The 26705-nt window shown below is 34.2% G+C and overlaps 2 protein-coding genes across 2 annotated transcripts in view; both read left to right on the top strand.

Annotated features, from left to right (window-relative positions):
• LOC126972627 (dedicator of cytokinesis protein 9-like) lies at positions 1 to 26398 on the top strand. The gene is made up of 19 exons (XM_050819476.1): positions 1 to 188; positions 734 to 853; positions 3365 to 3537; positions 5112 to 5406; positions 5780 to 5951; positions 6550 to 6757; positions 7272 to 7575; positions 10699 to 10916; positions 13279 to 13469; positions 14084 to 14328; positions 15365 to 15564; positions 16321 to 16441; positions 18000 to 18272; positions 18828 to 18944; positions 20378 to 20560; positions 21003 to 21140; positions 23363 to 23558; positions 24883 to 25042; positions 26253 to 26398. Exons 1-19 carry the CDS (start codon positions 138 to 140, stop codon positions 26254 to 26256), a joined length of 3369 nt encoding a protein of 1122 aa, XP_050675433.1. The 5' UTR covers positions 1 to 137; the 3' UTR covers positions 26257 to 26398.
• The window catches only part of LOC126972633 (dedicator of cytokinesis protein 9-like), a 62879-nt gene continuing 62507 nt past the window's right edge, over positions 26334 to 26705 (top strand). The window contains exon 1 of the mRNA XM_050819484.1: positions 26334 to 26492. Within this exon, the coding sequence (XP_050675441.1) occupies positions 26480 to 26492 (13 nt within the window). The 5' untranslated portion in view covers positions 26334 to 26479. The remainder of the gene's footprint in view (positions 26493 to 26705) is intronic.

A 26705-nucleotide genomic window follows, 5' to 3' on the forward strand; every position in this document is an offset into this window, starting at 1 on the left:
CTAAACTAGTTCGTGTTGAATTTGTGTTGCGAAGAAAGCCGCATTTTCTATTTTATCGCCTTTTCTAATGTTTATTGTAGAATGAATTCTCAAGTGTTTTTAGTTATTTTGACGATTGAGACGCATAATTCATAAATATGCCTCCAGTGATTTCCAAAAGTAAAAAGAACGGCGGTGCCGAATATGAGGTACGATTTTCTAAATTTACAGATTCATTTTTGTTATAAGTTTTTTGTATGATAAATTTAATAATTATAATAAATAAATTATTACGAATTTGACTTTTAAGTTCAATCGTAACCGGCACATAAGATGTCCTATTTCCTATTTTAATTTATTTCGTGAAGCATCATAATATGTCCATTCAACATAATAATATATTTGTACAAATGTTAAAAAATGAATTTAACTTATAAAGTATTGTTAAAAAAAAATACCGTACCGCAACCAGGCATTGCTGAAAATAAATATTTAAAAATTAAATGAATACAACAAGATTTCAGAATTGAAATGAAAATGGGATTCCATGTTTTTAACTTAATTTCATCCACAATTTACCCCATATGCACTTTATACCCTTGACCTAGCTGTATCTTCTTGCTAACTACTTTGTTTACATAATATCAGCTTATGCATTGTCTTACAAGACTAAGTATTGCTTTGGCTTCCATGTGTTTACATTACAGTAAATTTGTCATAAGTTCTTGTTACACTGGAACATATCATGTTTCAGAATATAATTACAAGTAAATGTAATGTCCTGGACTTTGAGAGGTATATACAAGAAAACAAGACATTATTACTTAATGATCCTTTAAGGGATATATTGTTGTATCCATCAGATGATGTTTCAGTAAGTATTTTGTAACTAAGTGACAAAAAAGTATAATTAACATAAATCTCCAATGGTAGAGAATGCAGTATTCTATGTGTCATCCATAGCATATATCACTGGGAGTATCCAAAGAAATTACAAGCCACAAGAGTTAAATACCATAGTTTCTATCAAAGTATCATTAAGGTGTAAAGGAACTTTCTTACAGCCATACATGGGATGAATGGATTGATTTTATATACAGTGGTGTACATATAATTAGAAACACTATCTTAAACATTACTACAAGATACTTTGCAAATAAAAATGTAACAAGAGCACGCATAAAATATGTTCAATGATTTATTATTTATAAGAAATACAAGAAAAATACTTATTAAAAAGTGCTGTTTTAACATAAATTTTTTTATAGCCAACTAAATGTATTTTTAAGTATCAATAGTAATGGACAGCTAATTAGAAAAGATACAGTAAAAACTTATATAATTTATAAGAATAAGTAATCAGTAATATATTGTTTACATAATACTGTTCAAAGACTAAAAAAATGTGCAGCCTTTATTGTTAATGACAGCTCTGCAACGACATCGCATAAATTCAAGCAATGTCAGACATTTTTCGAGTGGGGATTGAGTTCCATGCTTTGACAAAAGCTTCATAGTGTTATTTTTGACTGGAGTTGCATTTGTTTGAAACTTTCTTTTTAACGACATACCACATATTTTCAAAAGGGATTGGATTCGGACACTGTTGGCCGTGTGTTTAGGGTCATTACCATGAAAGATCCAGGTTACAGGCGAATGGTCGTCAAAGTAGGGAATCATTATGTCCTGTAATATGTTTTGGTAGTGAAATTGATCCATTGTACCTTCAATCTTTCAAATAGGTACAAGTCCACATCCCGAAAAAACAACCCCATTCTTTGATATTGTAGCCTTAACCATGCTCCTTGTGTATTTATAATTGAAAGCATGGTTTGTTTGACATCTAACATAGCGCTTTCCATCTGAATATACCATGTTTATTTTTGTAACATCTGAGAATATCACTGTTTTCCATTCTCTTACTGTCCAATTAACATATTTTTTCCCTAATAATAAAGGGTTCTGACGGTTTTGCTTGATAAGAAGCAGTACCTTTCGAGAAACTCCCCAAACAATTTAGCTTCTACTGATATTCAGCATACAAGTTTTGACGAGATGTTTCTAGGGTCATCAGGCAAAAAAAATTGCATTTTTATTCTGTTTGGAGCCTTTAAATGGGTCTTGTTTAGCAACACGTACAATTTGCAGATTGTCTCTGGTAGATGTTTTTCTCGGTTGAGTCTTTAGTTTGGCCGTGTCTTCTATAATAGTCAATATCATTAAAAACTTTCCTTACAGAACATTTAAAATGGTCAGCTATTCTACTGTACGTCAACTTTTTTTCTCTAGTTGAAGTGTCACAACTTTTATTTTTGCCCATTCTTTACAAAACATATTTTACACAAAATTCCAATTTGATGTTCAATTGCCGCCAAAATGGTAGAATTTTTTTTTATAATTCCAAAAATGGAATGAACCATGGATGCTTATCTAAAGTGTTTCAAATTAGCTGTCCAAGAGGGCAGTAGCATAAAATACACCTAGATAAGTTTAAACTCTTTTTGTGATGAAAGGTTACATATAATTTGGTTTTTTATATAATTTAAGAATATTTTAATTGAGTGGGTATATTCTTGCATGATTATTAATGATTGAATTTACATATTTTTCACGAATATTGCACTTTGATTTTATACTTCCAGAATTAATATGCAGTGTTTCTTATTATAATATATCCACCACTGTATATTTATATAAAATATTTATTTTTTTATGGAATAGGAAGAGAAATGATCGTACGGGTCACCTGGTGTGATCACCGCCGCCCACATTCTCTTGCAACACCAGAGGAATCACAGGAGCGTTGCCGGCCTTTAAGGAAGGTGTATGCGGTTTTTTTTTGAAGTTACCCATGTTGTATCGCCCCGGAAACGCCGCACAAGGAAGCTCATTACTCTGCTTTGTAGTATGATCTAAATTAAGGAGTTACGGATTGTGGTAATCAGGGTAATATATAATAGTAAGTATGCACATAAGGGGTTAAACCCAGGTCTGTAATAAATGTTAATACAAAAAAAGCAATTGTGTGGTTTTATGAAACCATGATGAAAGTGAAATTTCTTTCCACATAATTACTAATATAAGCATATGTATCGAAATTATATATAATATATTATGTTCTAATCAATAAACAAACAAAATAGTGTGGAGCACTGGCACAAATGAGTTATAGTCTATACACTACACGGTCGTTGCTGCGAACTATAGGCGCCGCCCGATCGTCACGCGACATGCAACACACAGACGAAAAAGTTTGAGATGATGTAATAAAAGATTCACTTTAAAAAAATCTGCTAGAAGTATATATATATATAGCAAATAAAATATTTAATGAGAATACCAATAAAGATTTGTTTTGGGAATTAAATAAATTCAAATTTGATAGAGTGTTGTGTTGCCTCGACGATGGAGGACTGTGACTACTGCAGTGCCTGACGTTAGAACTGCATCAACATGTCCTCTTCTCACCAGACAAGCTCTACTCAGCTATGCATCAAGCTGGAATCTTGTACATTACAAATATAGTAACTATTCTGGCTCTTATCACAATTTGCCTAGGTATGTCATTTTCCTGTTATGTTTCCTTTGCTTCTTATTATAAATAAGGATTAAATTATTTTTAGTTATAAATAAATGGTTTTGTTGTTAGTAGTAGTAGAAGTAATCAATTAATGTTAATAATTATGGTGATAGGGATTTTAGGATACATTCATTGTTTTATATGCCAATTTATTGATTGCTAGTTTTGAATGATTAATTATCCATCAAGAATATAGAACGAGAACAAGAGTATAGAACATATGAAGTATGTGTTCGGGTTGATACCAGAAATCAAATTCCACCACCGGACATTACGCCAATATGCTAAATTCCACCCGCATGTTGACGTCAGGAATTTTACAACGGCATTTTTTGTGCGAAGCTTCTTGCCTCGCAGAACCACTTCGTGTAATCAAATTACCGGCTGCAGTCTTTCGGAACCGATACATCTTATTGACCTTCAAATTTACAGAATGCTCCCAACTTAAAGGCCGGCAATGCATTACATTTGCTTGTTTGCCCCTTCTGATATAAAAACAATAATCGTAATAATATAATATAATAATAATAAAACAATAAATGCCACACATTACATATTTTTTCAAACAAATAATTTATAGAAATGTTAGCAAGGCCAAATAAATAGTTTTTAGAATTTATGTCTGCTTTTTGTGCACAAGAAACTCTGAAATCCCTAAAGCGATTTATACTGATGGGTTGTGGCTAGCTCTCGTAACATTACATATCTGCTTAAATGATTCATTCCAATTACTTCTCTAACTATATTTCATATTTATAAGAACTATAGTACAGTTAATTGCAATAATACAAGGAAATCTACGCAGGCGCCTACTCGTGATTATATTATGTGCCTTAGTTTTTTATTCTTACCATCTTTCTTTTGACTCGAGACTCAATCAATTCGACACGTGTTTCGCCTACACACGATGCATCCTCAGGAAATGTTGACTCGCCTAATTCTGACAAAACTTAGCGGAATTTACACTCAACAAAAATAACAATATATGGATAGTAAGTTAGAAAGATAAATTTTCATTTTATTTCTTTGTTCATTTGGTTTATTATAAACCTATATAGGTTTGCAAGCAATATTATAATGTACCTAAATATATCTATTAAATGAATTTTAAGTGGTTTGTATGTTATAAACATTGTTTATCATACTCATAAACTATATTATGATAATACCTACAAAAGATCTGGAATTTTTTATTTGTTAGACAATTAAGTTAATAAATGGAGTAAATTTTCATTGAAATCGTTATATATTATTGGAGACTGTAAGGACTCTTTTATTATTATATTTGGTATATAATTCAAATAATAACAATTGTCTTGTAAAGTTTACCAAAGCAATGTAACAACATTGAATGTGGGTGTTGTGTACACACATAATGTGTGCTAACATCACAAATTAATTAGCAAACCGTTTAATATTGTTTTCGTGGTAATACTAATAATACTAACCTTTTAGAAGGTGATTAGGTTTGACCGATGCTTAGAACTATTGCTGTTAGACTTTTTAATGTAATGAAACATAAACTAGTGAAACACTAATCAAATAATTTCAGGCCTTTAGATAACAAACTACTTCCGGAAGTATATGATATAGATACTGAAGCGGAAACTGAACATGAAGCTCAAACTAAAGTTGATATTGGAACCAAAGAAGGATACCTGCTCAAAGGACCAGAGATCGGTTCAGAAAGAATATTTAGTAATCTTGCCTCGAAGTCATTTAAGAAACGTTATTGCTCAATGGTCAAGGAAGCCGATGGAACTTACATACTTGAAGTGTATAAAGACGAAAAGAAAACCGATACCAAACTTACTATTGTTATGGACTTTTGTTCCGATGTCGTTAGGGTATGTTTGTTACTTATTTTAAAATGAATACAAACAGGTAGTACAGTGTGACTCAATGTTTAACTAACTTATATTTTTTTACTGCTTTAATTATGTTGCGTCGTTCTTGAACTGGCAACTTACAAAAATTCCCATAAGGCCCTGGCTATGGATTTGTTATTCGTGCTGTCACAGTACTCAAAACGCATGTATGGAACAAATACCCTTCTACCCACAAATTCTCTATAACTTCTATGACTCACCATCAGACGACCAGAGGCTCATTTGCCCTCATATTGTTATAATATGTGTAATTTATTTCTGGGATAATGTTTAATATGCTTGTGCAGTTTGCAATCAATTTTTTGACATGATTATGCTTTTGAAATTGTAGAACACGAAACGCGGTAGATTTTGTTTTGAATTACGAATGTCGGGTAACAAAGGATACACATTTGCGACTGAAACAGAAGACGATATGAACGAATGGATCAATGCATTCAAAGCGGCCCTAAAGAAAACTCCTGAATTGGAATGTCATCAAAATGACGAAATTCTTGACAAAGGTAGAAATTTTTTTGGACCTCCATTCTCTATGCTTTATTTTCTCTATTTGTGTGTATAATTTCCAAATATTTTGTCATTATAACATCTGTAGGTTTTAGCAGGATTTGATATGAAAATTGTTACTTGTAATATGGTTAGAGTAAGTCATCTTTTCGGTTGATATAACATTATAAGGAACGATAGTTGCAGAGATTTGCCTCCACCAGACTGTTCTGGGGACATTTAAGCCCCTAGGTTGCTGAAACCGATTCTGGTCAGTCGCCTTATCAACTGTGTGGTTATACTGCCATTACTCGGGTGAACCTGCCACACTTGCAGGTGAGGACTGCGATAGGGACAGGAATTATGGTTGATCCGTTTTCCTTCTTCTGCTAATATAATCCGAAACAGCTCTGGAAAAAACTTAAAAACACGAAGAACACGCGCTCTTAATAAGGAGTTAAAATGTGTAAATATGATGATTAGTTTGATGATGAACTCGCATTGAGTAGTGTGGATGGCTCAAAAGACTTTTAAGATAATAGTTTAAGTCGAATAGTGAAGTAAAGCCCGTCAACACCTAAATGTGGACTTTTCAACAAACCCTGCAAATTTTAGATGCAGATATATCTCTAACGGCAGAACCGCCTCCCCCAACTTACGGCACGTTGAAGGGATTGGAACAGAGTATGAACCCAATGCTGATGCGATACTCCCGCGAAACCGATATGTCGATCGCAGCCGCGCGGAACGAATGCAGATCGAACCTCTTCCATATGCCCTACAAGAGGTCACCTTCGCCGGAACCACAATTAGAACCATTCAAGTACGTACAAACAGGCTAAGTTCACCGATAACAGCTATGAGTACAATAAGCATATTATGAAACTTTGTTTCGAACAATGTTTGATTGTCAATGAACAGATAATTTTGTCATAACTGTGGGTTATCCTTTTATATTCTTATCTTTGATACTTGTTTAATAATGAGTTAAGCAGCGTTTAAACGGATGTATATTTTTTTCTTGTTAAAAACACTTGCCTTAAAATATATTTACGGGTGGCTATTGTGACGGTTACATGATACGTGCAACGGCACTGAAATATCGGGAGGTATTCGTCGTGATTGAATAAAAAAGGGCATACAATATAATCTAAAAATTATTTATGTCAGCCAACAATTTACATTGGTAAATGATCAATTTATTTTTTCAATTTCTTTCAACTTTACTGAAATTTTTCAGGTGACCTTAGATCAATTTAGTCATATACTCGTCCGCTGGCAACCAGTATAAGAAATACTTTTTTAAATACTAGGTTTTATTCATGTAATATTTTTAGAGAACATTTTGGCCAAAGAATATTGCTCAAATGCGAAAGCTTGAAGTTTAGACTGCAAGCGCCTATAGACGGTGACAAGGAGTTGCTCTGCCAAGTGGAGCCGTACTTTACATACCTGGCGGTGTACGACGCGAGAAACGGCCGGAAAGTAACGGAGAACTTTCATTTCGACCTCAATCACGCCGCCGTCAAGGATCTAGTCATCGAGAGCGAGTGCACTAAGTCGCTAATGGAGAACTTTAGCTATGACGTCAAGGTGGACGTTAAACAGATTCCCGACGATTGGTTTAGGTCCAAGAGACAGGTATGTTACTGTTTTTATATCATTATAACTAGCAATTCCGTGTTTTTTGTCTTAATTTATTTTTGCACACAAATAAAATTTGAACAACAAAATTTTATGAACGAGCGGGATTCGAACCCATGACCTCCGGCGTTCCGTGCCGGTGCTCTAACCAACTGAGCTAACCGTTCGAATTGATTTTTTTTTTCAAATTTTATTTGTTTATTAATCCTAGAAGTGAGGGTTATCACTTTAAAAATATAACATATTGTTTAGATTTACAAGAGCGACATCTCAAGTCTCATTTCCTAATATGCAAGTATTGAGGTTGAGCAGGTTATCAACTATAAAGTAGATCCTGTACATGAAGCCACAACCTGAGAGTTGAAAAAAGCAAACAGAATTTTATAACGAGGCGGTACTCGAACGGTTAGCTAGCTTAGCAGTCATGGCCCTGAATTTGGTCAAGCCCAGTGTAATTGTAAAAGATGTAAAAACTCAAATATTTATGTCCAAAAAAGGATAAGATCACTTAGTGAACGACATAATTATATACCTATATAAATATTACCCATTCGTTGAAGTATGCCTCAGACCTGAGAAGAACGAGCGCAACAAACTCAGTGGGCATCTTTTTTTAATTAAATTTCGTCACAAAATAATATGGTACAATAAAATTTATTATTATATATACTGACGGCGGTCGCTCCATTTCCAATCTCTGGTATCATTATGAAAGTCATTTAGGTTATAGTAGCCGTAAACGTTTTTTAATAGTTCTTTTGAATTTCGTAACACAATTATTTTGTACATCTCCTGGGATCATGTTGTAAAAGCATATACATAGCCCCTCAAAAGAATTCGACATAACTGAGTAGTAGGCATAACAAATCTCTGTTTGTTTCTGGGGTTTATACATCACAGTTTCTAGCAAATTCGCTAATGTTCCTGCTTATAACAAGTTATTAGGTGCTTTTTTGTCATGTATTCAAACTAAAATTAATCAAACTGTACCTTATTAGGTACTATTCTATTATATGGTTTTAGAGTTTATTCATTACAAATAAAAATACAAATGTTATGTCTGTCTATCCGTCTTTGTCAGACCATCGTTAGTGTATTGCTAAGTATTAATAACTATTATGTGAATCGAAGATCTTAAAAACTTGATTTGGAACCCCCATTGTTTAAGAGTTAGACTCGTTCTTAACCAGTTTTTAATTATTGAACGTCTGTAAACAATAACAGATGATTGAATTTAGTATCAATTAAATGAATTGAAAATTTTCTTGGTAATTTGTATTGCGTTTAATATTCATAACAGCTTGATCCCCTTATCAATTATTTGGGGCTATGCGATAGCATAATTAAGTGTCATTAAAATGACTAGTTTCAAATAGGGAATAGTAGATTGTTAACCGAGTGTCGAAAGAATCAATTCCCGAGGCTGTAGTCCGAGTAGGAATTTATTATATTACCCGTGTTAAACACTATACTTTTCATTTCGAATATGAGGAAAATAAAACTAGTTGTCTATCTAAACTATTGCTAATAGGTATATAATAATATTAGTAGTACCTATTTAAAATTAACTGTCAAATTAGGACAATTTATGTCGACTTTTTAAATTTTAAACATGGAACTCACCGCGTAATTGTTGCGGTTTATTCCGCTCAAAGTTTGCGCTAAGTTCACACTGGCTGTTTAGAAAGTCACATGGCCGCATCATTTTTTAAATTAGTTGTTTTTTTACATAAAACTCTTCACTGCAGACAGCAGTTCTATTTTTAAACTTCATTCCGGCCCTTAGGTGGGAAGTAATTTGTATGAGTTTTTCCCTCTCTATGGAGGGAAGCAGCATTTTCCACCCAATAATCAGATCAAAACAACATTACTTTCCGAGTATGAGAAATGAAAATTATATTTCGTGCAAACATAACAAATAACTTTCGTCAATGAGATAAAACTCTTTACTGTAGCACACAAAATTGTTATTGATTTTGTGTATCGAAAATTCCACGTTCCCTATGTATTTTGAATTCTGCTCTTATAACTAACTGTTCAATCAAGTTCAAAATCGCTTGTAATTTGAACCGTCTAAAATTTAAATAGGCTTTAACAAAATCGAAGGGACAAAAATCAGTTCGATAAAATATTTTACATTTTTTAACTTACATCGGTTCAACTTAGTATTCGTTGGTCCGTCTGTCTGCCAAAACCCTTTATGTGAAAAAAGGTATACTCAGGTCTATATATCAGGTCATACTTCTAAGAAAACGTGTAAAAAGGTACGGCTATTTTTATCCCTACACCTATAAACGTATATATCGACACTCGAGGGAATCCAAAATTTATAGGGTATTTTCCGATGACTTAGAAGTATGATATTTAGCAAGTATACAAGGATAGGGAAAAATTGGAAAACCTTACATTTTTAATTAAATCATAATTTTTTTTATATTTACTTTATTTTGAAACAATCAGAAAATATACATTTTTTATATTAAATGATAACCTATTCTTAACAGATCTAGAAGTTCCAATATGTTCAAAGTTGTTGAAGAATGTATAATAAATTGTGCTGTTGTAAAGGTTATATATCATAACAGTTGCATAAGATCATTTAATTGAAAAGGTAAATTAATCCTAACTTAACAGTGACTTTTAACTAAGTAAGATACATTATTAGAATCAAAACTATATTAAACTGCTTAAATAATATGTGCTATTTGAAAGTCAATTTGTCTGTAATATTCTTCTTATATTGAGATAAAGAGCAATGAAATATATCATAACTATTGAATAATGTCTAATAATATGTTTGCTTACAATGTCTGATAAAAGTGTTTTTGCGTATTTAGTATTAAAAGGTATATAAAAAGTATCCGTTGAACGTATGTAGGATCGCGCTGTGTAAAAAATATTTTATCCATTAAGAGTTTTATTAAACATTTATTAGAGTAAATTTTACGAAACCCTCGATTGACGAATCCGACTTGAAGTTATTAAATTTAACATTATATAATCGAGTTAAACAATTATAATTTCTCAAATAGAGATTTGTAACTGAATCCAAAAGAGATATAAAAACTAAATAATTCAAAACAGTTATATTGATAATGTATTCGTATTACCTGTTTTCAGGTGGTTCTGTCGGTGAATAATCCTCACTCGGACCTGTTTCTAGTCGTGAGGATAGATAAAATACTACAGGGTCACGTGAACCACGTGCTGGAGCCCTATTTGAAGGCGACCAAGGACCCGCGGTTGGGCCTCAAAGTACACAAGGCTGTGCAGGCTTATGCGAACCGCGTCGGGAGTTATAGGATGCCATTCGCATGGGCTGCTAAACCTCTGTTTAGGTAAGCTTTTTTTTGTAAATCTGATCTGTTTGGTGATGTGTGAAATCTATCCTTTTTGCTCTTAATAGTGATTTTTCATTATTATAACACTAGAAATAAGGGATTGCTTGTAACTAATTCATCATAAGATACCTAATTTCAGCTTTGAAGGTATACACTTTTAAAATAAAGTCCCAGCCACAGTTCAGGCATTATCTTTATATAAATTTAAATTTTTCATAGCTGTGTCGTAAATCCTGCTACTACACAGCTGAATATCTAAGTGATCGGACAGCCTGGGACTAGATTATTATTATTTTATAGCAATAGCAATGACAGTACAATATTGTATAAATAAAATTAAAAAGAGCTCAAAAAGGAATGTTTTTTGAGTTTCTCGCGCCGATTCTTCTCTATCAGAGCGCATTTGTTTCTGAAGCGGTGGTCGTGTTTGAAGTGACGTCAAAAAGAATCTAAAAGAATCAATTTTGAGAAAATTAATGCCATGCCATTTGACAGGCTTATTTGTTATTACTTGTGAGTCTGATGCTTACATCTATGCAGCTTACTTAAAATTTGTAGAATACTTTAGATGAAGTAATATTATACCTGTTTATTTCTCCTCACAAATAGATCTTAAAATTAGTACAAAATATGTGTTACATTTTTGAACGTAACAGTGTACCAACTGAATATAATGAAACGCGCACTTGACTGTGCTCTGCGCTGTCTTTGCTTATGCTCATCATAATCTCAGCTGTCAAATGACTATAAATACTAAATCAAAGATCATGTTTCGCTCACACTCAGCTGAGCTATACGTATGTAGTAGCTACAGATCTCAGGTCGTGGTTCATACGTCATGCATCATCACTTCCTACATCCATTAAAAAAAAATTCATCCAAGTCGGTGAAATTTATTTAACCTCTTTCGTAGTATAGTAAAGTTAAAAATATATTAATACATAAATACTTTAGTAGTAAAATGTACATATAACGCATAGAAACTTCTAATGGATTCCTGCTTTGTGTAGTAGAAATAGTAGGTACGCTATTCTTATTGTTTACATTACGTACATATCTCGGTCGGAGTGTCTTTAGTTGTAATTTACTAATATCATTCGAATATTATTACTAACGGAGCTCTGTAATGAATTGTAAACAATCAATTTATATTTGTTCAACAAATATTATCAAATAACATGACATAATATACCTACCACGTATCAAATAACATGACATATTTTGCATATTACACCTATATGTAATTAACAAACACGGGACATTTTCCCGTCTTAGATGCTTAAACATTTTATCCTAAAATAAGTATTTAGCTTCAGTTACTTGCGGTAGATTTTCTTTTTACTATAACTTTTGTTGACTGTGATAGCTGTTCGTAAAATTGTGGTTGAAACTGCGCGATTCGCACTTAAAATAATGTTATAAGTTCCTGCGTCTCGTAAATAAAAAATGTGTTTAAAATAAAGCCAGCAAGATATTACTCATAAAGTATGCCAAGAGTCTATACTCTAAAATTTTGATTGATAATTTTGCCATAGGGATGGGGTAGTGCGATTATCGACTATCGTTAATGAGTCCATTCGATTATTATTCTCGGATTTAGAATTTAAACGAATTTTTTAATTTGTTGAATTAATAATAAATGATTCTTTCGACAAATAAACCCCCCCAGAGTAACGGGTACTCCTCGAAACCGAGAGTCTTTACATCACTTTTCTGACGGACTTAGAATAGGTGCCAGTCGAAATCTAAAAATATAATCACGAAAGCTAACTATAAGTTATTTATTATTAAATCAATAGTGCACCTTCATAAAGTCCATTCTTGTCATCATCATCACTAGTACTGGAACTGTCCGTTACGTTTATTATTAATTCTTGTTCATGGACATCTCGTTCCCAGTCTTGTTGTGCGTATTTATGTATATTTTTGTGTGTTTAAAATTTTCCTTAGTCCGCAGTAACGTTATCACAGTCATTTTCTTAGCAATTAATGGCGGAGGTGTGAATAGATATTTATGTGATTTTTATATATTCGATTTATCTCAAAACCGATTCTCGTTCTGTGGTTATTTGTGGCACATCACTAAGTGGGCGGTACCCATCAATGACGTATAACATTTGAATGACAGTTGAACTAAACTCAGTTAAACCTCATAAGCGCGAGTTGTTAAAGTTATCTTAAAACTAGTTTTGAGGGACTAGTAACATTAATATTCTTATCAATATATTTATTTTTAATTAAATTTATAATAAGCTTCATAACAAAGCAGTGATAAAGTTGGGGGTTCCTTCTATGCAAGAAGAAGGTGATAAATGAAATATAATTAATAATCTTCTTATAAATTCGCTATTGGTTCCAGATTATACAGCAACGATCTAGATGCCACACCAGAATTTCCGGCGATCTATCGCCAGGAACCTAACAAGATGTCTGACGAGGATTTATTGAAGATATTATCGGATTATAGGAAGCCGGAAAAGTTGGCCAAACTATCTGTGATCCCAGGGTGGCTCTCTGTTAATATACAATCAGCTACGGAACCTATACCAAGTACGTATGAATAGTGGATATTTTCATGTTTGTAATGGTTAAAATATGATGGCTCAATGATCAATGGGAAATATATGGAGGAGCTGGCTCTTCATCAGTGATGAGATTAGATATGAATTAATCAATATCGTTTACTAAATATATCTGTTAAATCTCCAGGTATATTTTAAAATTCTTAATAACCTGTGTTTAACACACAGTATTGTTAATAAAACACAGGAATTGCAGAATAAATAATTTATTGTTTAGTAAATAAAAATCCCAGAAAATGTAAAAAAACAAACCTGTTACGAAATACAAATAAATAGTAAATTTGACTTTTTTAATGAAACCACAGATCGGGAACTAAGCGACCGATCTTAAGCTATTTAATTAATAAATTTATTGTAAAAAAAAATATTAAAAAAGGAAGCCTTGGGGGACTTTTGCGCTGTTCTTTTCAAATGGGGTTATAGTTTTGAAGTTAAATACTCAATAAGTTTTTGAATTTGAATCTTCGATATTTTATGTTCCTTTGAACATATTTACTTCTACGATTCAGTCTCATTATAAATCAGTAAATATAAAAAAGGATTACATTTTCATTTAAAGTAAACTAAAAAAATATATTTTAGATTGTATGACAAGTTCATATGCGGCGTTGAAACCATTCCCGTTACCTCCTACAATGCCTCTCACCTTAGAGCTGGCCACATTTAACTTAGAACCGGAGCAGCCGTATGCTGCCTACGTACATCACTTGTATGTCAGGCCGCTCACCGTCAACCTGGAGTCACAGAAAGTGTTTGTACGTGCCAGGAATATTGCCTGTACCATTGAACTAAAGGATAGTGACACGGGAGATGTGAAACCTTTACAAGTTAGTATACTATAGCCTATTTTAGATATATGACAGCCCATTTTTTTTAATAGAAAAGAGAAAAATATTGAGTAATAGAGAATATGCATATGTTATTTATACTTTCATTGCATCACTATAATAATACCGGAAGAAAAAAGGCCTCCCTAAAAGATCTCCACCAACGATTGGTCCTGTGCTACCCTCATCCAACTTATTCCGGCGATCTTGACCAGATCATTGGTACATCATACAACATTGCGTCTTCCGGTACGTGGTTCGCCATTCCAGGATTACTGCCCTAACGGCCACCAGTCCGTCTAACAATGTGGTAGAATATCATAGATGCGTCATGTAATCACGATTAAGGATTCTGTTTGCCTCAATCCTGACATCAGATCCTTCGTGCATGCACTCCTATTTGTGATATTCTTGACCTAGCTTTCTTTTTAATACCTTTCCCAACATTTTGGTTCACATTAGCTCTGCAATGCCATAACAGTAAACCTAAAATGGTTTTCAATACCTACACGGGGAGTGCGACAGCCCTGCCGTGAGGTAGCGGTTTGCAAATGTGGCCGCAGCGTTAGAAGTTAAATCTATTTTGAATACAAAACTATGAAGTCTTATTACTTATTGACTATATCACTTATAAGTAATTAATATAGATATCTTTTCACGCAATTCTACACGGAGATTAGGTTCCTAACTTCAAAAATTTACTCATTTTTTTTCAAACATACGCAACTGTTGCAGAGACATCGCCATTTTAGAGCCCTTGGTTGTTCGACTATATCCTCAAAGTCGATAACTGCGAGCAACTGCTGCTGAATGTATTAACATTTTTATATGTGTCCATTTGATTAGCTATCTTAACTATAAACAATAACTGACCAGTTAGTTCTAAATATAACTAAATAAGATTTTCATTAATGGTTAAACGCCTATATGGTTATGTATATCTTTATGGTGTATAGGATTAGCTAAAAAGTTTGGGTGCACATAATTTATGCTATTCAATTCTTTCTTTTCAATTAAAATATGTTTGAAATTGTAGATGATACATGGAAGAATAGGAATGACGGATCAGTACAGGTGCGCGGTGCTCCACCATAACGCCAGCCCGAGCTGGTGTGACGAGGCCAAGATCCGACTACCCACAACTATCACCGCGCAACACCATCTTCTGTTCACATTCCATCATATATCATGCGATCTCGCCAAGAAGAACGACGCTAATATTGAAACTTGCATTGGGTGAGTATAATATTATTATGTTAGTAATATGGAGGAATAATTATTAAAAAACCGAGAAAATCGGTTACGCATAATCTATAAGAAATGACATAGAGAGATGAAACTCTTATATGGAGAATGAAAGAAAACTATGTAAATCGCATCTTCCCCGAGATATGGCTGGAAGTATTAGTCGCCTGTAAAAATCTCCACCGGTAAATTTCATCAATATTGTTAGGGTAATTTAAATCGACTCCAAATCGGCAAATTACGAACAGTGAAATTTTTTGATTCTATAATCAACTAATTTGTTGTATTGTTAATTGTGGATTACCCGCATGACAATATTCTTTACTATATCTGTTAATTAGTGTTTATTGCGTTCAAAGTATTCTTTTTAGTCACCTAGTTCATATTTAGTTACAAAAATGACATGAATGAACAATTTCTTATTTTTAAAGTTCTTCACTTCTGGGATTAATTGTATAAATTATATTTATAACCTAAATTTATGAACGACGCAGGACCCGCACCCGCGACCTCTCAGGTTCCGTCCGAGCGCTCTTACCAACTGAGCCAACCGTTCGAGTTACGCATGATTCGTATATCTGAAGTATGTCTTGTTCAACTCTCAAGCTGTGGCTACATTTACAGTATCTACTGTACAGTCGATAACCTGCTCAACCCCAATAATTGCATATTAGGAAATTGACTTGAGATGTCACTTTCATAAGGAATTAATTATACGATTATTAAATTTTAATTTTTTTTTTGCAGATATGCCTGGGTACCGCTGTTAAGGAATGAGAAATTCGTTGAAGAGTATGTGAGTTTGCCTATTGCGACTCACCTGCCCTCTGGATATTTGTCCATCCAGCCACTAGGTCTTGGCAAAGGGGTACGTGTCTCCATAGAGTTTATTGATTACATTTTTTAACTATATAATTTCTATTGTACGTAGACAGATAGGTACAAACATGCATTTAGGATTCAAAATGAATGTTACGACTTATCTTATTTATTAATTGTACAACCCGAATAATATTTGAAAAAGATTAATAACAATTTAAATAATATCAGTAAACTATATTGCTATCGTTCCTTGTTTCGTAATAATTTACGTAACGAATTTTCTATATTCTTGAATAATTCGTTCGTTTACACCTATAATATAGTCACTAAGAAAAATAATCTAAGATTATAGTGTGTTATTAAAATCTTACTATCAGGTGCACGTCCTGGTCATATCATCACTTCTTATATATATATATACTAGCTGACCCGACAGACGTTGTTCTGTAGATAATAAAAAAATACTGTTTTATATGAATTTAACAATAATATTTCAAAACATCAAGAATTATTTCGTAAAAAATTTTCTTTGTTGCTTTATTGAAATTGTTTCACAGCAGAATCAAACCGTTCGTCACTAAATTCTCTCATAGAAAATTTGTCCATTTAAAACAAATATTGGAAATAAAAATTATTATGGGTCCCACATCAAAATAAAAACTATCCTATCTCTCAAGTTGGACTAAACTGCACTCCATGAAGTAATCCCCATTAAAATCCGTTCATTAGTTTAGGAGTCCATCGCCGTCAAACAACTTGTCACGTAATTTATATATATTAAGAAATATTACAGAAAGCTATTGTCAAACAGATAGCGAACCGAAAACGTGGCGAAGCGTTTTCATTTTGTTATGTATATTTTCGTTTGAATCTAGTCATATAGAAGAGTCAGAGTAAACCGAATACGCGGCGAACTGTAAGGCGTGTCACTCCAGGACAAACCAACGACGAGCGTGAGATAGTGGTATCAGCTGGCTTTGTTTGACCGACGTAAAACAGAGAGTGAAGCGCGACTGTTGTGTTTAATTACAAAACTTTGACACGAGTGGCGTCCCGCAACGCTTGGCTTCCGGTTTGCTGTGTCTACTCCTTCGGTGCGCATTCTCCATGCTTTAAGGCGAAGGGTAAACAGAAAACGCAACGCAATCAAGGTGTTTTTAGACAAGATTTGTGGTGAAAATTAAGCATTTGGAGCTATGAACACTACTTTGTCCTGTTACACATACCCTTAAGTCTTACTTGTAGGTTGCTAATGCTTATTGTTGGTTAAAGTTAGCACTCCAGAGGTATTATGAACTATCAGTTTTCTTTGCAGTTAAACAAGTTTTTTCTCGCCATCATGCATTTGTTTAGTATACTACTATCATAAAAGTTGTTCTTATAGATTTTACTTTTTTATGTAGGTACATTTATTCAGATTAGTAATCAATAATGAGGATTATAAGCAATTAAACAGTTTGCGCCTGTTAAAATGTTAAATTTTCGACGCAAGAATTTTGAAAATATTGAGTTTGTTTTATAGGAACCGTGAACTCATATCGCTCAAGGTCGCCGGCATTTAGTGTCGCCTTAAGTTCGCATTTATGTTTGAGGTTTGCTTTCAGAACGCTGGGCCCGACATAGTTTGGGTAGAAGGAGAGAAGCAGCTGTTGCGGTGTCACATAGTGCTGGATTCCACCGTGGACACCCGCGACCCTCACCTGCGACACATGTTCAGCTCCATCGAGCGGCTCGTGAGGACTGCCTCGCCCCCCACTAGCCCCACACCGCCTCCCTGGAATGACGTCATCAACGCGTTAAAAGCCGCGCAAGGGATACAACCGAGCACGCTCGTTGCGTTCTTACCGACTATACTCAATCAGCTGTTTGATTTAATGGTATGAATTAAATAACTTTCAAAGTTAATTTATTCATTAGGGCGATTAAAAAATTACACTTCTTTGTTGTAAACTTAAGTAAATAGTTATATATTATAATAATAATAATAGGTTAAATAATTACTATTACATGTTACCAATGCATATTTAAAATATATTTTAAGACAGTATTGACAAATATAAAATAATATTAAATTAATAAAAAATTATTTATAGTAGAGAGAAAAAAATTGTTAAGTATATAAAATTTGAAATTTTTTATTTCATTTTATATTGAGCAAAAAAATGTGTATGTTATTATTAATGATAGGTTTAGGTAAGTAAAGTATACAACATCGAATGTGCGTCTTTTTCGCAAGAAATGGACCCTGGGTTTAAATCCTTTCGAGGTTGTAGTTTTAGTCGGCCACTCTGGACCAGTCAGAGTTAGTTTAACGTCACACACAACCTTAAATTTCGCGGGTGCAGAAACTCTACTCGACATGTTTATTATATTCTGTATAAAATATCACTTTTTTAACTCCAGCCATATTAATACTAAATAATTTATTCCAGACAGTTGAGAAAGGGTACACGAATGAGATGGGATATCAGATCGTGAAGCTGATTGTACATTTTGTACACCTGATACACGAATTTGGAAGAAAAGATTTGCTCGACAGCTATGTGAAGGTATATTAAAATAATATTTATAAAAATCCTACTAATATTATAAACGCGAGAGTTTGGATGTTTTGATGTATGTTTGTTACGCTTTTACGCAAAAACCAATAAATGGATATTTATGTAACTTTACAATAATATAGATATACACATCAGAATAACACATTGGCATATAATTGTCTGAATTATCCAAAATTAAATCTGCCATCTGCGAGCTGTTCTGGCGTGCGCCGCAGTAACCGTGGGAGTTATGTTTATCTTTGTGGTATAGATGTATCTATGTGTCCGGGCTGAGACCCGGCGTAGATCGCTTCTATGCAGCTTACAATAAACCAGTGTGTTACCGACTTGCTAGTTTCACTGACGTATGTTCGTGGGCCCTCCCGTTACTTGATAAATACTCAACAATACTTAATAGTCCTATAAAAAAGGCCGCGACAGCATAATATAATATCTATCTTTAATTTGTAAGCAAAAAATAATTATTGCCAAAACAGTGAACTATGATAGTTATTTAATTATTATTAAAATATTATTATTTAGGCAACTGTTATGTAATAAGGGGTATTAAAACATGAATGTGGGATTAAATAATAGTATCACAAGAGTGTTTTAATACCTAATTATCAACAGTTGAATACAAGACGTTATCTACACCCATGATATGAATCCTCTATAAATAATTCTAAAACAGTTAGCTTACTGCTCACATTAAAAAAGCCAGTCCTAGTTACCATAATATTATGCAAAAGAGTGTTATTATGAAAACGGATGATATAATATTGTACTGAATTTCATTACAACACTGGTTTGGATAATGTAATGGTTATTCGAACATTGGGTGTTTTAATGTTGGCAATAAGCTAACTGTTTCAGAATCTTCAATAGAGGATTTAAAGCATGGGTGTAGATTAATACAATAAAAGTTGAATATTTATTTCTAAAACAAATTTGGTGGTAGCAAATTGGTCCTTATATCATAATAGCGACAACATACATAATTTACGGCATCTCTCGGATCTCTTTTGGAAGTCCATGAACGGTTTGATTTATCTCTTCTCAACATAATGATAAATACATGAAGCTCTTGCTACTTTTCTTTAAAATAAAAAAGTAAAATATATTAATATAGCATTCTGGTATTATGTAAAATCAATAAGTATTCGCAGCACACGCCCAATAATGCCTTGCAAGTTTTTGACACATTTATCTTATTATTATCGCTCAATTTTTTTTTTCTATATATTATAGCCTATGTAACTCGCCGATAATGTCGTCTATAGATATTTTTTTAATCGGTTATGTAGTATAAGATTATGCATTACTAACACACATCCATAAAATTATATCTTTTCTCTTTACAGTATTTTATACGCCCATTGCCTAAAGTCTACCAATACAAGACCACTAGGACAATCAATGATTTCATATTTTATTTTCAGTATGTGTTCAATTGCGTCGAGTTCAAGCTGCATACAGTATTAACCGCACCGCTGTACATGTTCGTTGAATCAACTCAACAAGACTTCCTCCTGGGGCAAAAGTTCATGCAATATTCCGGCTTCTTCTTTGACATTATAGTTAAGAGTATGGCGCAGTATCTCATCAATACGGGCAGGATTAAGGTAAATGTTGATCCCCTTTTGAAATCTTAAATCCGATTTATAAAGAGATCTACAGTGTCATTTACATTTGGAATTGACATAAGTGATATAGTTTTTATTAAACATTTAACTAACAGGCAAACAGCCCGTGATAATGGTCAATATGAGAGAAAAAACAAAGAAGTGTCAGACGTTAATTTTTCGGTGCTAATATTACGGAAAACATTTCATCACATCATATAGTATAATTAATCATCTTATAACTGGCAAATAATTATTTTAAGAAAAAAATTGAGGGGTTTGACAAAAATATCACATTACAAATCTGAAAAAGAAAAGATTCAATCCATTCCACAAATAATTTGACATTAATAGTACATAATATGGTATGGATATTTTTTTAAACTAAAAGTATATACATACTACAGTAGTATACTATTTTGTGTAATGTTTACTTCTCCAGATGTCTCGTCATGAGAGATTCCACACAGATTTGTTGGAGAACATTGACCGACTGGTGACGTTAGTAGAACCTTCATACATACTACAACAACCAATACAAACACATGTATTTAACAAGAACTTAGCTTTGTTTCTCAAGGTGAGTTGCAGTGATAATTATATGTATATTTCACTTTTATGTAAAACATATTATATTATAATTTATATTATTTGTTTTCTATTTTTATTAACATAGCAAATATTTTACCGGCTGCAATATTCCACCCACCTTAAAAGCTAGCAAATACACTTCTTGACCTAGAGGTCAAGACTAGTCAACTAGAGTTCTGCAGATGTCTATCACTTTCTATCCGATGAGTCACTTGCCTGTTAATTTATTGCTTACTATGTGGTTGGTTTTTCCGTGAAGAGGTGATTGATTGGACGAAAGTAGATTGACTTTATGTCGGTATAAAGAAATAATTTGTAAAAGCTTATTTTTTACGATCCGTTTGCAAGAAAAGGCAAACGGCTCACAGGACTGCCCTCAATAAGATGGAACGAAATACTAGACATTGGGCCCATATTGCACTTGGCAGTCAGGGACAATATATATGTCAGGGACGTTATATATGTCTTATGTTGGGATCTTTAGTTATTTTTTTAGTATATTTTAAATATTCAAGCTTGTGCAATAGTACTAGAATTCGAAAGAAATAAAATAATAATAAATCCTTTTATTTCAGGCTACAAGGCCCATAAAATAAATACGTTATAGTCTAACATACATATTATATATAACTTAAATCTACGTCACATTTTGCGGCGATGTGAGGCGCGGGTTCGGTAGCTTCCGGCGATCGGCGACGTCCGCGATACTTGCGCAACACGACCCCCTTCGACCACAGCTTCACGTCCAGGATGATTGATATTTGTTCTGTCGGGACGCGAACAACAAAAGAGTTGAAGTCTACTGCGTGACGCGTCACCAACTTTTCGACCTCCAACCGGAACCTTGTCTTCTCCACCAAGTACTGAACAATGTCGGCGGCCTTGGTGGTGTGGTGAAAGCGAGAGACGTAGATATACGTCGCTGGGATTACGGTACGCAGGAGCTGGTTCTGTCCTATCGCTGTGAAACATTGGTTATGACTAGGAGGCCTCTTCTTCCGCTCCACCTTAATGAAGCCATCCTTATTGGTCAAACCCTTCGACACAGTTCTACAAGCGGGTTCGTTGCGGGCGTGCCCTCTTCCACTTTCTGTCCTCAGCACTGTCCGCTTTCTGGGTTGCTGGCGGATGGCAGCAGAATAGTCACGTTAAGGTGTTGACGTAACGACAGCAGGCGACACCTCCGAGAGGGGAGGAGGTGAGGGACGGGCGGCAAGTACATTACCGCTTACTCGTGCGGGCATAGCGGCCGGTGTCGAGTCGAATTTCGCTAATTCAAAACTCGCTGGCGAAGGAATGCAAGCCCCACGTCGTGTGTTGATGTTATTGGCCTCTATTGACCTACTTACAACAGTATTGTTGCGCAAAGTCGCAACTTCAGCTTGCAGGTCCCTGATGGTGTTCTGAGATGCCTCTAATTTAAACACTACATCTGCCAGGCCTGCCTTGATGTTTGTGATGTCCTTCAGCCTGGTGACGTCGACATGGTTGAAGGTGGTGGGCGGTAACTTATTCAAGTTCCTTGCCACGAAAGACGGTACGTCGTCAGGCTCAGTCACCTTCAGAAGATTTATCATGTCGTGAAGACTTCTCTCTCCCCTTTCATCCTTCCGTTTTCATTAAAACCTCGTTATTCGTCCTCGTCATTAAACAGGAGCGTCTTGGCGTTGATGATCTCCTCACTCTTGAAATTTGATGCACAGATCTGCATGATACTGATCTCGTCCATACTATCAATTGCGTGCTGAAGGAATGCCAGCAATTCATTGGCTATGAGTTTTTCGGAAGTTGCCGCGCAGATCACGAATATAAATTATATTCGTAAGTTCAGTGAGCATGTACGCTACCGAGCGCGCTCGGAACTGAACTTATAAAAGCTATTTTTATTTTATTTTGCACAATCAGAGGTTATATTGTAAATTTAGTGTATTGAAAATAACTTAAGTTTAATACTACCATATTAATATGAGATCATGCGAGACGTGTGGGTGAAAACGCTAGAGACGTATAGATATCTGGACCACACTAAATGTGTGGTCCGTAGTAATCCTTGCCTATATTTCTGGAATATGAGCCTAATATTTTTATGTGTGTCATTTGCAAATATCTTGTTTATATTTCCCTGCTCTAAGAATAATGATAATTTAATTCTTTAACTTACGTGGTATGTATGGAGCCTCATAATGTATTAATGTTATATATTAATTTCAGTCTTGTCTATCGTTTATGGATCGTGGTTTCGTGTTTCGACAAGTAAAGAAGTACTTAGAGAAATTCAAAGCGTGCGACCCGAAGGCCTTATTCGACTTCAAATTTACTTTTCTGCAAACTATATGCCTACACGAACACTATGTGCCTTTCAATTTGCCCCTGCCAGCTAATAGAATATCAAAAGATTCCAACGACGGTATGCATATTTTTAAAATTATTTTTGTTTTGAATTGATAAAATGTTTTTATGCTATGAAAATTATTTCAGATCCTTGCAAATTAAGACTAAGCGATGAATTTATTATGCGGCATTTTTTGGCTGGAGTTCTTTTGAAACAGGTAGTTATCGTTTTTCATTTACGCATTTTTTTTCTTATCATTATCATTTGGTGTTAGGTGATCACCGCCGCCCATATTCTCTTGCAACACCAGAGGAATAACAGGAGCGTTGCCGGCCTTTAAGAAAGGTGTACGTGCTTTTTGAAGGTACCCATGTCGAATCGTCCCGGAAACACCGCACAAGGAAGCTCATTCCACAGTTTTGTAGTATGTGAAAGAAAGGTGAAAACCGCACTGTGGAGGACCGCCACAATTGTAATAATAAATTTGTACACACAAATTTTACCAACTCACTTGCTTATTAACTTTCTTATGAATTAATGATTGAATAAGTAATACTATTACATACCGTCTTCAACAGGAATTACTTATACTTAATTAACAATTTGTTATTTTGAAGTGAATATCTCTCACTTCTGGGACTCGTTTAGATTTCAAAGAGCGACATCTCAAGTCAATTTCCTAATATGCAAGTATTGGGGTTGAGCAGGTTATCAAGTATATTCTATAGATGAAGCCCCAACCTGAGAGTTGAACGAGATATACCAAGATTTACAAACCGTGGGTCACTCGAACGGTTGGCTCAGTAAGTAAAAGCGCGCGGAACCCGAGAGGTCGCGGGTTCGAGTCCCGTTTATTGTTCATAAATTTGCTATTTTTATTTAAATTATGTAATGGTATTGTTAGTGCTCTAGAAATATTACGACAAATTTATTTCAATATACCCCGCCCCGGTGCAAGGCTTATTAATCGTGAATTCTTTCATCTTGCTATTCCGAGAACTAATATTGGTCTTCACTCTCCACTGCAGCGCTCGATGAGATCATTAAATGAGCTGCTTAATAATAATTTTGACTCCATGGATATGTTTGGGATGTCGGTGCTACAATTTAAAAGACTTTGCAACAGTGTTATTTATAATAGTTTTTAATTATATATATGGTTTGTTTGTTTTACTCATTCAACATAAGAAATAATTTGTATTTTTAACATTTATTAATCTTTGAAGTACTTTGCGTTTTTTGTACTAACATTATCTTTAATAAAACAACAGAGCTGTACATACCTGTAAGAAAGCTATTAAGTTCATAATGTTCGTTTTATATTTTTCTTAATTTTGTTTAGTTTAGAATAGCTTGTTGGTGTGTCTATAATAAATAAATAAATTTATAATCGTGGCAGGTGGAGCAGTCACTCCGCGAGGCGGCCCACAAGCGGCGCTGTGCTGTGAGCGTGCTGCGCGCCATACTCACGAAGCACGAGCACGACGACCGCTACCGCCCGCGGCAGGCACGAGCCCGCCTGGCGCAGCTGTACGCGCCCTGGCTCACCGTGGTGCTGGGTGACTAGTCCTCATTATAATTATAATATCTTTAAGCTATTGCATAGCTTCTATGGCGGGCCTTGAGCGTGGAGACCGAATCTGGAAATTCCGTAACGAAAATAACCTAACACTTACTAGATGTACATAGATATTTCGCCAAGGTCATTTCAGTTGCCGTGGAACAGCGGTTATCACTTATGCTTTTTGTGCAGAAGGTCCCAGGTTCGAGCCTAGGGTACGTCTTGATTTTTTTTATCACGTTTTTTTATTTTTTATTATTATGACAAGCATTTTTATTTACCTTCACCTGTTCCGTTGTCTGTCTGTTATCAAATCTTGCAAGTTAAATTTTACTCACTTCCCGTTTGCTTTTTTTTTAAATTAATTTAAAAAAAATACTGCATCAATAAAATAAATAATTATAATTGCATAAGTTGATAAAAAATACTATGCAATAGCTTTACCTCGGCAGTCCCCGAGTGCCACACGTCATTTATTATTTAAATAAATCACTAACACAAAGGATTAAAACGCGTGTAATTGTATCTGTATTTTTTCATTTGATTTTGCGCAATAGTTACAATATTTCTATTATTATTTTAGTTAGCCCGACGTTTCGTTCCAGAGCACGTTTTCAGGGGGACTGCGGTTGAAATTAGTAAAGTATTTGTTATAGTTGTCATTATGAAGTTTGACGCCATTTGTTTTATTTAAAAAGTGTTTTATATTTGTGTTGCTGCCACGGCGGTATTCTTAAAACCTTTACTTACTCGAATTTTTCAAGTATCCATAATTACATAAAATATTGTTACGGTTCGAAGGATTTGGAGAGAAAGACATGCTGACTCTTTCGAAGACTTTATTCACTAGCACTAGGTCCAACACAAAGCCCGGTTTTCGAGACTGTACTTCTATATGGTTCCACAGTAGTTCCTCTAACGCCAACTAGTATTAAGTAGGGGATTTAATGTTGTATTTGTTCTTTGAGTGGTTTTACTGGTTGACGCTAGATGGCGCTAGTTTCGTAACAATATTTAAATATGTTGATAAAACTAGTAAACTTAACTGTATAATTAAATAAGCTGAAATTTGTGCTTCTCTCTTTAGAAATACAAAATGGATATATAATAAGCCTTTTATCGTCTTTTCGAATTATTGTCGTTTGTAGTTACTTAGTTTGTTTTATTTTAAACTAGGCATGTTTTCAGATTATAACAAAATATTCCAGATAACGCTCACCGCCTTGTAACAAAAGAATTAGCCAGTCCAGTAATAGAAAACGGTCACGATAAAGTAGATGGAGATGCGACAGCAAATCCCGTATTAAGCAATAACCAGAAGGAGGTAGCTTCAGCCAATAGCACGCCACGACGTAACCGGCTAACGTTGCATTTTGACCACACCCCCGTCAGAAACTCCGCCCATTTTAAAGAACCACCAATAAGCGCGAACAATATGTATGCAAAAGGTTAGTTGTTTTTGAGTTCTTGTGTGGTGTGTTGGTTTTCATTTTTTTTTATAATACCGTTTGTGAAATAACATTGGAGGTGATGGTACTTTAAATATTATGTTTTCGTTAAGTTTTTAAATATAACTTAAGTAGGTATTATCAATGAGACAGTATCATTGTAAGAACGCATAAACAAATTCGATTATCTATATCATATAGAATCGCTACCTT

This window comes from Leptidea sinapis, chromosome 27 (assembly GCF_905404315.1).
Source record: "Leptidea sinapis chromosome 27, ilLepSina1.1, whole genome shotgun sequence".
NCBI lineage: Eukaryota > Metazoa > Arthropoda > Insecta > Lepidoptera > Pieridae > Leptidea > Leptidea sinapis.